General features: G+C 47.8%; 1 protein-coding gene and 1 pseudogene across 1 annotated transcript; one reads left to right on the top strand and one right to left on the bottom strand.

The window, feature by feature from the left end:
* Positions 1-1975: 1975 nt before the first annotated feature.
* On the top strand, positions 1976-7844 carry LOC111961659 (nodal homolog; the record flags this gene model as incomplete). The annotated part of the gene is made up of 3 exons (XM_023984093.2): positions 1976-2000; positions 6767-7533; positions 7692-7844. Coding segments are annotated over 3 exons (945 nt in total), but the record flags the coding sequence as incomplete, so codon positions are not given.
* A 139-nt stretch (positions 7845-7983) lies between these two features.
* On the bottom strand, positions 7984-13105 carry LOC111960854 (eukaryotic translation initiation factor 4E-binding protein 1 pseudogene; annotated as a pseudogene).
* Between the last annotated feature and the right edge of the window lie 1902 nt (positions 13106-15007).

The raw sequence follows: 15007 nt of genomic DNA on the forward strand, positions 1-15007 counted from the left end.
GAGATGACAAGTGCCTGGATTAGGACCTGCGCCGCTTCCTGTGTGAGGCAGGGTCGTACTCTGCGGATGTTGTAGACATGAACCTACAGGAACGGGCCACCGCCTTGATGTTAGTTGAGAACGACAGGGTGTTGTCCAGGATCACGCCAAGGTTCTTAGCGCTCTGGAGGAGGACACAATGGAGTTGTCAACCGTGATGGCGAGATCATGGAACGGGCAGTCCTTCCCCGGGAGAAGAGCAGCTCCGTCTTGCCGAGGTTCAGCTTGAGGTGGTGATCCGTCATCCACACTGATATGTCTGCCAGACATGCAGAGATGCGATTCGCCACCTGGTCATCAGAAGGGGAAAGGAGAAGATTATTGTGTGTCGTCTGCATAGCAATGATAGGAGAGACCATGTGAGGTTATGACAGAGCCAAGTGACTTTTGTTATAGCGAGAATAGGAGAGGGCCTAAACAGAGCCCTGGGGGACACCAGTGGTGAGAGCACGTGGTAGGAGACAGATTCTCGCCACGCCACCTGTAGGAGCGACCTGTCAGGTAGGACGCAATCCAAGCGTGGGCCGCGCCGGAGATGCCCAACTCGGAGAGGGTGGAGAGGAGGATCTGATGGTTCACAGTATCGAAGGCAGCCGATAGGTCTAGAAGGATGAGAGCAGAGGAAGAGAGTTAGCTTTAGCAGTGCGGAGCGCCTCCGTGATACAGAGAAGAGCAGTCTCAGTTGAATGACTAGTCTTGAAACCTGACTGATTAGGATCAAGAAGGTCATTCTGAGAGAATAGGCGGAGAGCTGGCCAAGGACGGCACGTTCAAGAGTTTTGGAGAGAAAAGAAAGAAGGGATACTGGTCTGTAGTTGTTGACATCGGAGGATCGAATGTAGTTTTTCAGAAGGGTGCAACTCTCGCTCTCTTGAAGACGCGAAGGGACGTACCAGCCGGTCAGGGATGAGTTGATGACGAGGTGAGGTAAGGGAGAAGGTCTCCGAGGAATGTCTGGAGAAAGAAGGGAGATAGGCAAGCGGGCAGGGGTGCGGCCGCCGTCACAAGACGCAGATTTCATCTGGAGAGAGAGGGGAGAAAAGGTCAGAGCACAGGAGTAGGCATTGTGAGCAACCAGCGGTGTCGTTTGATCTAGCAAACGAGATCGGATGTCGTCGACCTTCTTTTCAAAAGGTTGACGAAGTCACTGCAGAGAGGAAAAGGGGAGGAGGATTCAGGAGGAGGAGAGTGGCAAGAGCTTCCTAGGTTAGAGGCAGATGCTGAATTTAGAGTGGTAGAAAGTGGCTTTAGCAGCAGAGACAGAAGAGGAAATAGTAGAGAGGAGGAGTGAAAGATGCCAGCCGCAGGGAGCGAGTTTTCCTCCATTTTCGCTCGGCTGCCCGGAGCCCTGTTTCTGTAGCTCGCCAATGAGTCGTCGACACGGAGCGGGAGGGGAGGACCGAGCGCTGGAGGATAGGGGAATAGATCAAAGGATGCCAGAAAGGGAGGAGAGGAGGGTTGAGGAGCAATCAGGAGATAGGTTGAGAAGGTTTGAAGCAGAAGGGAAGAGATGATAGATGGAAAGAGGAGAGGTAGCGGAGAGAGAGAGCGAAGTTGGGACGCGCGATACCATCCGAGTGGCAGTGTGGAAGTGTTGGATGAGAGCGAGAGGGAAAAGGATACAAGGTAGTGGTCGGAGACTTGGAGGGAGTTTGCAATGAGGTTAGTGAAGAACAGCATCTAGTAAAATGAGGTCGAGCGTATTGCCTGCCTGTGAGTAGGGGGGAAGGTAGAGGGTAGTCAAAAGAGAGAGGAGGAAAGAAGGAGGCAGAGAGGAATGAGTCAAAGGTAGACGTGGGAGGTTAAAGTGCCCCAAAACTGTGAGAGGTGACCGTCCTCAGGAAAGGAGCTTATCAAGGCATCAAGCTCATTGATGAACTCTCCGAGGAACCTGGAGGCGATAAATGATAAGGATGTTAAGCTTGAAAGGCTGGTAACTGTGACAGCATGGAATTCAAAGAGCGATAGACAGATGGTAAGGGAGAAAGGAGAGAATGACCACTTGGAAGATGAGGATCCGGTGCCACCACACCCGCTGACCAGAAGCTCTCGGGGGGTGTGAGAGACACGTAGTGGCGGACGAAGAGAGAGCAGTAGGAGTAGCAGTGTTATCTGTGGTGATCCATGTTTCCGTCAGTGCCAAGAAGTCGAGGGACTGGAGGAGGCATAGGCTGAGATGAACTCTGCCTTGTTGCCGCAGATCGGCAGTTCCAGAGGCTACCGGAGACTGGAACTCCACGTGGGTCGTGCGTGCTGGACCACCAGATTAGGTGGCCGCGCCACGCGGTGTGGAGCGTTTGTATGTCTGTGCAGAGAGGAGAGAACAGGATAGACAGACACATAGTTGACAGGCTACAAAAGAGACTAAGCTAATGCAAAGGAGATTGGAAATGACAAGTGGACTACGCGTCTCGAATGTTCAAAAGTTAAGCTTACGTAGCAAGAATCTTATTGACTAGAATGATTAGATATACAGTACTGCTGAAGTAGGCTAGCTGGCAGTGCTGCGTTGTTGACTTTGTAGGCTAGCTGGCAGTGGCTGCGTTGTTGACACTACACTAATCAAGTCGTTCCGTTGAGTGTAATAGTTTCTACAGTGCTGCTATTCGGGGGCTAGCTGGCTAGCTAGCAGTGTTGATTACGTTACGTTGCGTTAAAAGAACGACAGTAGCTGGCTAGCTAACCTAGAAAATCGCTCTAGACTACACAATTATCTTTGATACAAAGACGGCTATGTAGCTAGCTGTGTAGCTAGCTACGATCAAACAAATCCAACCGTTGTACTGTAATGAAATGAAATGAAAATGTGATACTACCTGTGTGATACTACCACATACTACCACATCCTTTCAGATCAAGGTGTAGCTTACATGTATGCCTGTGTGTGAGGTGGGCCAATGGGTGAAACAATAGCCTCTCACCATACTACAAGGAGGATTTTTTAGGAAATCCTCCTTTCCATCATGTGCCTTTTTCATCAGACCTTTGACAATTTTGACTGAACTGTCTGCTAAGCCGTTGGATCTTGGGTAGTTGGGGCTGGAGGTGTTGTGTCGGAATCCCCAGTCGTCAGCGAACGATCGGAATTCAGAACTTGAAAACTGCGGGCCATTGTCCGAGTACAGTTCAGACGCAACCCCATGTCTTGCAAAGACTGATTTCAGGTAGGTGATTACAGCTTTGCTGGAGGTAGTTGGCAGTGTTGCTACTTCAGGGTAGTTTGAGTAGTAGTTGGTAACAACAATGTGACTTTTGCCATTGCAGTCAAAAAGGTCAACTCCAACTTTGTAGTAGGGTCTGTTGGGTACTGGATGGGGCATTAGCGGCTCTGCTTGCTGCTTTGGCCTGTAGGTCAAACACAGTTCACATGAAGCAGTGGTCTGGCTGATTTCCTGGTTCATTCTTGGCCGGTACATTACTTCTCGTGCTCGTCGTTTGCATTTTTTTCCTCACCCAAGTGGCCCTCGTGTATTTTCTGTAGCATTTCTTTGCGTAGTGTCATGGGAATGACAATCTTGTTGCCTTTGAACACTATGCCATCCACAACGGTGAGCTCTGCTCTGCACATCCAGTAGTCCTGTATTCTCCTTGGACAGTTGTTTTTCTGTGCTGGACATCCTATCAGTGTTGTTTCTTTCAACTCTGTCATTGTTTGGTCAACTGCGGTCTCTCTTTTGATCTGCTCCATTCTCTCAGAAGACACAGGAAGTGATGCTACGATCATGTCGACGTAGGCCTGAATCTCAGTGTTTTTCTGTGTGTCGAAGCTCTCCTTCTTGTCGACTGCTCGGGAAAGAGTGTCAGCGGCGAACATGAACTTTCCCGGGGTATAGATCATCTTCACATCATACTTTTGCAGTCTGATCAACATTCTCTGGATACTCATTGGACAATCATTCAGTGGCTTAGACATGATTGACACCAATTGTTTGTGGTCGGTTTCTACTTCGACGTCTCGTCCGTAGACGTATTGGTGAAACCTTTCGCAAGCGTATGTGCTTGCTAGTAGTTCTCTATTTGTGCATACCTTGTCTCTGCGCCTGTCAAGGCTCTGGATGCATAAGCGACGGGTTGCCATGTGTCGTCATGCTGTTGCAGAAGAGCTGCTCCCAGGCCAAACTGTGACGCGTTTGCAGAAATCCTTGTGCTTTTCTCTGGATCATAGAACCTGAGCACTGGCTCTTCTGTGATTGTCTTCTTTAGGTTTTTGAAGCAGTTTTCCTGTTCATGGGACCATTCCCATTCATTTTTCTGTTCCAGAAGACATCTGAGTGGAGCGGACTGTGCTGACAGTTGAGGTATGAACTTTGCAAGGTAGGTGATCATGCCCATGAAGCGTCTCACATCGTCCTTGTTCTTCGGGCGCTCCATGTTGTTGATGGCTGATGTTTTCCTCGGGTCTGGTTTGACTCCGTCCTCTGAAAGTACATCTCCCACGAAGGTAAGTGTTTTCACACCAAACTCGTATTTGTCCTTGTTTAGTTTTAGGTTGACTTTCCGTGTCAGGTCCAGCACTTGTCTCACTCTCGCATCGTGTTCTTCTTTAGTGGACCCCCAGATGATGATGTCATCCATCATAGTCTCCACTCCTGGAATGTGCTCGAAGATCATGTGGATTGTCTTGTGGTAGACCTCTGGCGCTGAGAGAATCCCATATAGTAGACGAAGAAATCTGTACCTGCCCTCAGGTGTGTTGAATGTGCATAGCCTTGAGCTTGCATGATCTAGCTTCATTTGCCAGAATCCTGATGAGGCATCAAGCTTACTGAACCACTTTGCTCCAGCAAACTGCCACATAATCTCTTCTCTGGTTGGCAACTTGAAATGCTCTATCTTGATTGCTTTGTTGACATCTCTCGGGTCTAGACATATCCTGAGATCGCCGTTCTTTTTCACCACAATAACCAGTGAGCTCACCCAGTCTGTAGGTTCATCCATTTTTGTGATGACATCCATCTTTTCCATGCGTCCGAGTTCCTCTTTGAGCTTTTTCCTCAGTGAAAATGGAACTTTTCTGCATGCATGCACAACTGGAGTAATTTTGTCATCAGTACATATTTTGTGTTCTCCTGGTAAACATCCAAGACCCTCAAACACATCCTCATACTCAGCCAATAGTGATTCTTGGTCATTTTCAGTCTGTGATGTCACTACATACACTCTTTTCAACAAATTGAGCTTTTCACATGCATTGATTCCTAGAATAGGCTGTACACTCTTTTCCACAATCAGCAGCTGTGCTCTGAACTGTTTTCCTTTATGCTGTAAAGTTACTATGCAGCTACCTTTGACTGGTATGTTCTCCCCAGTATAACCAGTAACCTTAATTTTCACCGGGTGTATTTTGCTCTTCACCTTCAGTGTTTTGTAGTCATCCAGCGATAACAGGTTTACCTGTGCTCCAGTATCAAGCTTGAATGGTATTATAGTTTCATTCACAGTCAATGGCACAATCCATTCAGCATTTACTGCATTGCATATTTCCACAGAATCAACAAAGAATTCTTCCATCTCCTCGACTGTGTGAACCTTTTTCTTTGTAGCCTCAGCTTTGCAGCATTTTGAGAAATGATTATTTTTCCCCACAGTTGTTACATGATTTGCCATATGCAGGGCATTTTTTTGGCTTGTGGATAAATCCACATTTTCCACATGTAGTGTTTTGATTTCTCTCTTTTGCTTGTTTTTGTTTTGTAAGGCGTTGTGTGTATTGCTCTTCTCTTTTTATTGCATACACTGACGTCTCATCCTGCACAGCGTTTCAGCTGCTCGACACATATTCACTGCTTTATCCAAAGTTAAATCTTGCTCACGCAGCAATCTCTCCTTGAGTCAATTATCAAGTATGCCACAGACTATCCTGTCCTTCACTAGTGAGTCTTTCAGATTTTCAAATTCACACGTTTTGCTCAGTGTGTTCAGCTCAGCCAAATACTGGTCAAAACTGACTCCCTGTTTCTGATCATGAGAGAAAAACTTGTATCTCTCAAACGTGACGTTCTGGCTTGGTACAAAGTACTCCTCAAATTTAGCCATTAGCACAGTCAATGTCAAGTTTGCCTCGTCTTGCTGAAAGCTATTGTAAATGTCCAATGCATCCTCTCCAATAACATGCAGAAAAATGGAAGCTTTCAATTTGTCATCATCTCCCCCTGCACCACTGGCTGCTAGGTAGATTTTGAATCTCTGCTTGAAACGTTTCCAATTGTCAGCTAAATTGCCTGTTAACTGCATAGGAGTAGGAGGACTAAGCCTATCCATGACGGAGATCAGGAACAGTGTCAATTTCTCTTACTTCACAGTATGTTGCTCATCAACTTGCTCGTCAACAAATTCCAATGCAGCCTCGCTCTCGCTGCTGTCACTCTCGCTGCTGCGGCTCGTTGTCCTCGCTCTTGCAAGCTAGCATCTTCGACTACTCACGTCATTTGACTTGTGGTAGAATGTTCAATTTTCGTCGCGGAAATTTGCAGAGTTACTCCTTTCTTTTCTCTGTCTCTTCATAGCGACTACCAATCTGACACCATGTTATGTTTGTTCCTTATATAATGACAAACCGGCGCGTAGGTTTAACTACTTTTAATGAACATATACCTCAGCTATAAAACTCCATGTTTAGCCATGCAAGGCATTCTTTAACCATCTCCCGCGCCCGCATAGCCTGCTGGGTAACGTAGTCTAAATGTTATTAACACATAACAACACATTTTCTATGTTATCTCTCCAGGTTGTCACCAGAGCGGTGGGAGGTGGTCTGTCACCTTTGATGCGTCCTCCATCTCTGCAAGTGACAACATCAAGCGCTCTGAGCTACGGATCCGCCTGCCTACCTTCTCTGCCTCTGAGCATGTTACTGTGGACTTGTACCACTCCCAGAGTGGCCGCTGCTCCAGCCCGCCATGCCCAGAGAGCCTCTTCCTGGGATGCCTGAGGGCAGAGCCCAGCTCCCTGACCGCCACATCCAACTGGAGGGTGTTCAACGTCACCACCCTGTTCCGCTACTACTGGCTGCACCAGGGAGGCTCCGCACCTGGCCATGAAGAGGGAAGGGCAGAGAGAGAGAAGGGTCTGGAGAGCGTCCTGCACCCCACAGCCGACCGGGTCATGATGGTGGTCTTCTCCAAGCACCAGACAAAGAAGAGGGCCCCCACCCTCATCCGCACCGCTGAACATTCCAAGTACGTCACTCTGGACCGGGAGCGAGCTGGAGCTGGCCCTGCTGTCAGCGTAGAGGGAGGAAAGGGAGCCCGGCGCAGGAAGAGGCACGGGCTTCACCAGAGAGCAGGAGTGGCTGGGGTGGCCCCTGGCGTGGCCCACACCGAGGAGAGGAAGGGCCCGCTGTGCAAGAAGGTAGACATGTGGGTGGACTTTGACCAGATAGGCTGGAGTGAGTGGATTATTTACCCCAAGCGCTATAACGCCTACCGCTGTGAGGGCAGCTGCCCTACCCCAGTGGACGAGACCTTCACCCCCACCAACCATGCTTACATGCAGGTAAGACTACCAACATTACATTATCACTGCTGAAAATGTACATGTTTGAAATAGATTTAAAATAGAGCCATTGATTTGTTTCCTATTACAATATTGTATGATTTCCTGTTTGTTTGTGAGTTCACTTGTACTAACATGTCTTTTTCTTCTCTTTCCAGCGTCTACTGAAGCTTCACCTCTCAGACCGGGTCCCGTGCCCATCCTGTGTGCCCACCCACCTGGCCCCTCTGTCCATGTTGTATTACGAAAACAGCGAGGTGCTGATGCAGCACTTTGAGGGCATGGTGGTGGACGAGTGTGGCTGCCACTGATCAGCATGTCTGCCAACATGAACACCCCATAGGCACTTTCCTTCCCAGAGAACATCACTCTGTACCAGTTTCTGCTCGACCTGCAGACCTCACAAAGACAGTTGAGGTGCAAATGTGTGGGCTCACTGTGAGTGTAGCCTCAAAGTTCAGGGCTATTCTAGTAGGGCAGCTGCTGCCTTCAGCCATGCTAAACTATATGGATGTACTGGACACTGAAGCAGACTCTGAACACAAGCACTGAAAAGGATCAAGAGAATCACTCGAAAGGATTTTAAACTGAGATCTCCTGACAGCATACATGTATTATGCATAAGGACTCATGATTGAGACAATAGCAGATACAAGGACACATTTAAGTTGCCATTGTCAATGTTGACCCCTAAAGCACTTTAATTCCACTGTGTGACCTGGTAATCATATGGTTTAAAAAAAGAGTACATATTCATGCGAGAAGTATTATTTCATAAAGGACGAAATATCTGTAAAATGTCACATGAACCTTTTGTTTAATAAATCCTCAATTTATTTCCGTCTCCATCTATGGTTTTCACAGGACTTGTATTTTTTAACAACATGGGATATTTTAGAAAGTTGCATACTCTTATCTTATTTAATAGTAACACAAAAGGATAGTAGAAAGTATGATTGTCTTTTATTAGTTCTTCTGGAGAAAAATTATTCTGCAAAATGTAGCCCTAGTTTTACAATCAACAACTTATTACCCGAATACAACTTAACAAAGAACCAGACAAAGAACAAGCCTGAGAATGGTATCCTTACAAAATGCTACTGGAGAAGACTCAAACATATCATTCAAATGCTTCATCTTTAAGACAGGATAATGACTAACAATTAGTAAATAATATTAAATCAATAGAGAGATTGTATGTACATTTTTTCTCTTCCTGAGCGATTAGAATTATGACTGCACATAATAATGCATCACTTCAATAATGCAGTCTTCATTCATTTCAGTATGCTGTGCTGTTTCCAAAAAGACCGTTTAAACATGAGTCACTCTTTCATTGTCATCCTCAAGTCTGCAGATCCAGCAGATCCACCAAATGGCTAAATGTCCATTTCAAATTGAGCATCCTCCCCTGCAAAGACAAGTTGAAAGCAAAAACATGATGAAAATACTCATCACAAATGACACAATATGTCATACACCTGTGAGCACACACACACTCACACCTACCCTTAGACTCTTACCTGCACTCTTGTCTACTGGGGGATTGTGGTTGTTGGGGGTCTGTTTGGGGTGGGCTGTGTCAGTCGTAGTGTTGTTTGAGAGGGGGTTGGTTACCCCTGGAATATCAGGAAGACAGGGAGGGGTGCATGTCAGAGGGGAGGTTTGACACTCCAGGAGGAACTTCCGGTCGTAGATGTTTTGTGTAACTGGGTGGGTTTGGTGGAGGTCGATCGACAGTGAGAGAGATCACAAACAGGGTTCTGTGTTTCACGTCATGGCAGCAGTGTACCTGTGAATGTGTTACTGACCCACATTGGATCTCTGTCAGGCTACAACAACCAGTCACCATTTATCTGTTCAGCTTGTGGCCAGATGAGTTAAGTGCCAACATTCCCACAACCTGCTAATGAAATGGGATTGGTTAGAGACCATGCTCTGAGCTATATTCTTTATATATGTTGTCTTTCACCTTGAAATAGTACCTTAAACAGGATATAGACACTTGTAATGGTTCACAGAGAAAGGTTTTAGCACTTTGAGTGTTTGTTTGGTAGCCAAGTGCTTGACAGTAAGCCAACATATTTCCATAGTGTGTCAATGGCAGTGGAAGGAAATATATAAATAGGATAGAAGTTTAGAGTGATAAACAAGGTGCTAATTAAGCATACATAACATTGCATTACATTTTTTAAAGAAAATGTCTGAAAGGATACATGTTGACACAGATTATAGGCCTACATTATCATTGGCCTATGCCTACTCATGAGGATGGTGATGAAGAAGATCCTAACATACTGTTAAATTAGGCCTATTAATATAATAATGATTATTCTTATAATAACAATAGTGTATTTACTTTTATTATGATTGAGTTTCACATACCTCAGATCAAATCAAATTGTATTTGTCACATGCGCCGAATACAACAGGTGTAGACCTTACCGTGAAATGCTTACTTACAAGCACTTAACTAACACTGCAGTTTTGAGAAAATATAGTTAAGAAAATATTTCATCAAGTAAAAAGAACTTAAAAAATAAGTAACACAATAAAAGAACAATAATGACACTTTATACAGGGGGTACCGGTAAAGTAACCATGCATAGATAATAAACAGCGAGTAGCAGCAGTGTAAAAACAAATTGGGGGACGGGGTGTCAATGCAAATAATCCGGGTGGCCATTTGATGAATTCTTTAGCAGTATTATGACTTGGGGGGAAAAGGCGTTGTCGTGCCCTCTTCATGACTTTCGTGGTGTGTTTGGACCATGATAGTTTGTTGGTGGTGGACACCAAGGAAATTGAAACTCTCGACCTGCTCCACTACAGCCCCGTTGATGTGAATGTGTTCGGCCCTCTTTTTCCTGTAGTCCACGATCATCTCCTTTGTCTTGCTCACGTTGAGGGAGAGGTTGTTGTCCTGGCACCACACTGCCAGGTCTCTGACCTCCTCCCTATAGGCTGTCTCATCGTTGTCGGTGATCAAGCCTACCACCGCTGTGTTGTCAGCAAACTTATTGATGGTGTTGGAGTCATGCTTGGCCCTGCAGTCGTGGGTGAACAGGGAGTACAATAGAGGACTAAGCACGCACCCCTGAGGGGCCCCCGTGTTGAGGATTAGCGTGGCAGATGTGTTGTTGCTTACCCTTACCATGTCCACGATCGAGTTGCAGAGGAAGGTGTTTAGTCCCAGGGTTCTTAGCTTAGTGATGAGCTTTGTGGGCACTATGGTGTTGAATGCTGAACTGTAGTCAATGAACAGCAATCTCACATAGGTGTTCCTTTTGTCCAGGTGGAAAAGGGCAGTGTGGAGTACGATTGCTTCATATGTGGATCTGTTGGGTCAGTATGCAAATTGGAGTGGGTCTAGGGGTCATACTAAAGAGTGTTCCTCCTGGTGTTGTAGAATACTCTTGATGTATTATTGATGGTGACACTGTGGGTGATAGGGACTCCCCAACTAGTAGTCTGACTCCCAGTACCTGAAGACATCCTTCGAACTATGAAGACAAACTACTAAACAGCTATAAACCATGCACTTCGTAAACAAGATCAAGCGTAGGCCTATAGCTGCTGACAGACGGCGAGAAAAATGTGCATCTAAATGTCACCGTTTTTCTTGACATTCAATCGTTTATGATCTGTCGTAACTGCTTGCCCTCCACGTGCCTCCAATACACAAACAGCAAGTGGCGCTCCTCAAAAAAACACTGGCTGAAATACTGGAGACGTCATTCATGTGTCAACCAAAGAAGGGAGAGGTTACATACAGCAAGTTGTAGTTTTATTGAATCCTCTAACTGTCACACCCTGATCTGTTTTACCTGCCCTTGTTATTGTCTCCACCCCCTCCTGGTGTCACTTGTTTTCCCCAGTGTATTTATCCCTGTGTTTCCTGTCTCTCTGTGCCAGTTCGTCCAAGTCAACCAGCGTTTTTTCCCATTCTCCTGCCTTTGCTATTCTCCTTTTTCTAGTCCTCCCAGGTTTGACCTTGCCTGTTTCTGGACTCTGTACCCGCCTGCCTGACCATTCTGCCTGCCTTGACCTCGAGCCTGTCTGCCACTCTGTACCTCCTGGACTCTGAACTGGTTTTGACCTTTTGCCTGTCCATGACCATTCTCTTGCCTACTCCTTTTTTGGATTATTAAACATCTTAGACTCCAACCATCTGTCTCCTGTATCTGCATCTGGGTCTTGTCATGTGTCATGATACTAACACCCATGTAGAGGAATACACCCATGTAGAGGAATATAAAATAGCCTAAATAACTATGTAAACTGGAAAAATGAAGATATCAATATCCCTGTGAGAGTATATGTATAGCCTATGTAGGGCTATACATACCGTAATTTCTGGACTATTAAGCGCACCTGAATATAAGCCGCACCCACTGAATTAAAAAAATATATGTATTTTGTACATAAATAAGCCGCACGTGTCTATAAGCCGCAGGTGTCTACCGGTACATTGAAACAAATGAACTTTACACAGCCTTTAAATGAAACACGGCTTGTAACAAAAATGAATAGGCTTTTAAACGAAACACGGCTTGTAACAAAAATAAATAGGCTTTAACGAAACACGGCTTGTAACAAAAATAAAAAAAATAGCAGTAAACAGTAGCCTACCAAGAAAGTAATTGGTCACTATCTTCCTCCTGTGCACTGAAACCACTGAAGTCATCGCCTTCGGTGTCGGAGTTGAATAGCCTCAGAATTGCTTCATCCGATGTTGTATCGTTTTCATTGTCGCTCTCGTCACTTTCATCCGGAGGCAAATTCCCCGCTGAGCTCATGCTGCCCTCTTCAACACGCAGCAGTCCAGCCTTTCGAAACGCGTTGATGATAGTGGATTTTTTGACAATGCTCCACGCTGTCAGGACCCACTGGCAGACTTGACCATAAGTTGCTCTTCGCATGCGGCCCGTTTTAGTGAAGGATTTCTCCCCACTTGTCATCCAAGCCTCCCACTGAACACGGAGCGCCACCTTAAATGCACGATTTACACTGATGTCGAGTGGCTGCAAATACTTTGTTGTGCCCCCAGGAATCACAGCTGGAATTGAGTTTGTCCTCTTGATGGCTTCTTTCACAGAATCTGTTATGTGGGCCCTCATGCTGTCCAACACGAGCAATGCCTTGTTCTTGTGAAAGAATCCTCCCGGTCGCTTGCCGTAACACTCCGTATGCCATTCATGCATTAGGCCTTCCGTCATCCATCCTTTCTTGTTGACTTTCACAACAATTCCTCTCTGGAATTTTTCTTTTGGCATCGTCATGCGTTTGAAAATCAACATCGGTGGAAGCTTTTCTCCCGATGCCGTGCAGCTCAGAACACAGGTGAAGTGCGTTTTTTCATGCCCAGTTGTTTTCAGCGTGACGGATGATTGGCCTTTCCTGTTGACAGTCCGAGTGAGAGGCAGGTCAAACGTCAGAGGAACCTTATCCATATTTATGATTGTCACGTTCCTGACCTGTTTTCTCTTGTTTTATATGTATTTATTGGTCAGGGCGTGAGTGTTGGGTGGGCAGTCTATGTTTTCTATTTCTATGTTGGGTTTTGTGTTCGGCCTGGTATGATTCTCAATTAGAGACAGGTGTGTATCGTTTGTCTCTGATTGAGAGTCATACTAAGGCAGCCAGGGTTTCACTGGTGTTTTGTGGGTGTTTGTTTCCTGTGTTAGCGTTTGGGCCACACAGGACTGTTGCAGGTTAGTCACGTTTGTTGTTTTGTTTATTTGTAGTGTTTGTTGGTTTGCCATTAAAATCATGAATACCTCCTATCTCCGCATCTTGGTCCGATCCATGTCCTCCTCGTCTGAGGAGGAGAACGACATGACAAGCCGTTACAGAAAACACCCACCAAACCAGGACCAAGCGGATTGGAGAAGGAAGGCAGGAACAAAAGCAATGGAGAGAAGAGGAATGGACATGGGAGCAAATCCTAGACGGTAAAGGACCCTGGGCACAGCAGTGGAGTGTCGCCGCCCCAAACGGAGCTGGAGGCAGCAGAACGCGAGAGGCGGCATTATGAGGCGCTTGCAAGGCAGAGTGGCTGGAAACCCGAGAGCTCACCCAAAAATTTCTTGGGGGGGGGGGGGGGGGCTAAAGGGAGTGTGGCGAAGCGGGTTGATACCTGAACCAACTCCCCGGGCTTACCTGGAGTGAGAGGGAGTCGTATGTCAGACACCGTGTTATCGGTAAGCGCACGGTGTCCCCAGTACGCGTGCTTAGCCCAGTGCGGGCTATTCCACCTTGCCGCACTGGGAGGGCTAGGTTGGGCATCGAGCCGGATGTCATGAAGCCGGCCAACGTATCTGGCCTCCAGTACGCTCCTCCGGGCCGCGTACATGCACCAGCCTTACAGGTGGTGTCCCGGTTCGCCTGCATAGCCCAGTGCGGGCTATTCCACCTCGCCGCACTGGCAGGGCTACGGGGACCATTCAACCTGGTAAGGTTGGGAGGCTCGGTGCTCAAGAGCACGTGTCCTCCTTCACCGTCCGGGATATTCCGCGCCACCTTCCCGCCCCAGCCCAGTACCACCAGTGCCTACACCACGCACCAGGCTTCCAGTGCATCTCCAGAGCCCTGTTCCTCCTCCCCGCACTCGCCCTGAGGTGCGTGCCCTCAGCCCGGTACCTCCAGTTCCGGCACCACGCATGGCCTTTGTGGTCTCAGCCGGCCAGAGTCTGCCGTCTGCCCAGCGGAGCCTGAACTGCCCAGCGGTGCCTGAACTGCCCGGCTGCCCAGCGCCGTCTGAGCCATCTGTCTGCCCAGCGCCATTGAGCCATCTGTCTGCCAGCGCCGTCTGAGCCATCTGTCTGCCCAGCGCCGCTGAGCCATCCGTCTGCCCAGCGCCGTCTGACCATCCGTCTGCCCAGCGCCGTCTGCATCGTCTGCCAGCGCCTTCTGAGCCATCCGCCGCCCAGCGCCTTCTGAGCCATCCGTCTGCCCAGCGCCTTCTGAGCCATCCGTCTGCCCAGCGCCTTCTGAGCCGTCCGTCAGTCAGGAGCTGCCAGAGCGCCAGCCAGTCAGGAGCTGCCAGAGACGCCAGCCAGTCAGGAGCTGCCAGAGACGCCAGCCAGTCAGGAGCTGCCAGAGACGCACGCCAGTCAGGAGCGGCCAGAGACGCCAGCCAGTCAGGAGCTGCCAGAGACGCCAGCCAGTCAGGAGCTGCCCGAGACGCCAGCCAGTCAGGAGCTCCAGAGACCCCAGCCAGTCAGGAGCTCCAGAGCGCCAGACAGTCATGAGCTGCCCTACGGTCATGAGCTGCCCTACAGTCATGAGCTGCCCTACAGTCATGAGCTGCCCTACAGTCATGAGCTGCCTACAGTCATGAGCTGCCCTACAGTCATGAGCTGCCCTACCAGTGAGCTGCCACTCAGTCCGGAGCTGCCACTCAGTCGGAGCTGCCACTCAGTCCGGAGCTGCTACCCCTTATCCCGGAGCTGCTGCCCTTATCCCGGAGCTG

The sequence above is a fragment of the Salvelinus sp. IW2-2015 genome, linkage group LG4q.1:29 (assembly GCF_002910315.2).
Source record: "Salvelinus sp. IW2-2015 linkage group LG4q.1:29, ASM291031v2, whole genome shotgun sequence".
Classification (NCBI taxonomy): Eukaryota; Metazoa; Chordata; class Actinopteri; order Salmoniformes; family Salmonidae; genus Salvelinus; species Salvelinus sp. IW2-2015.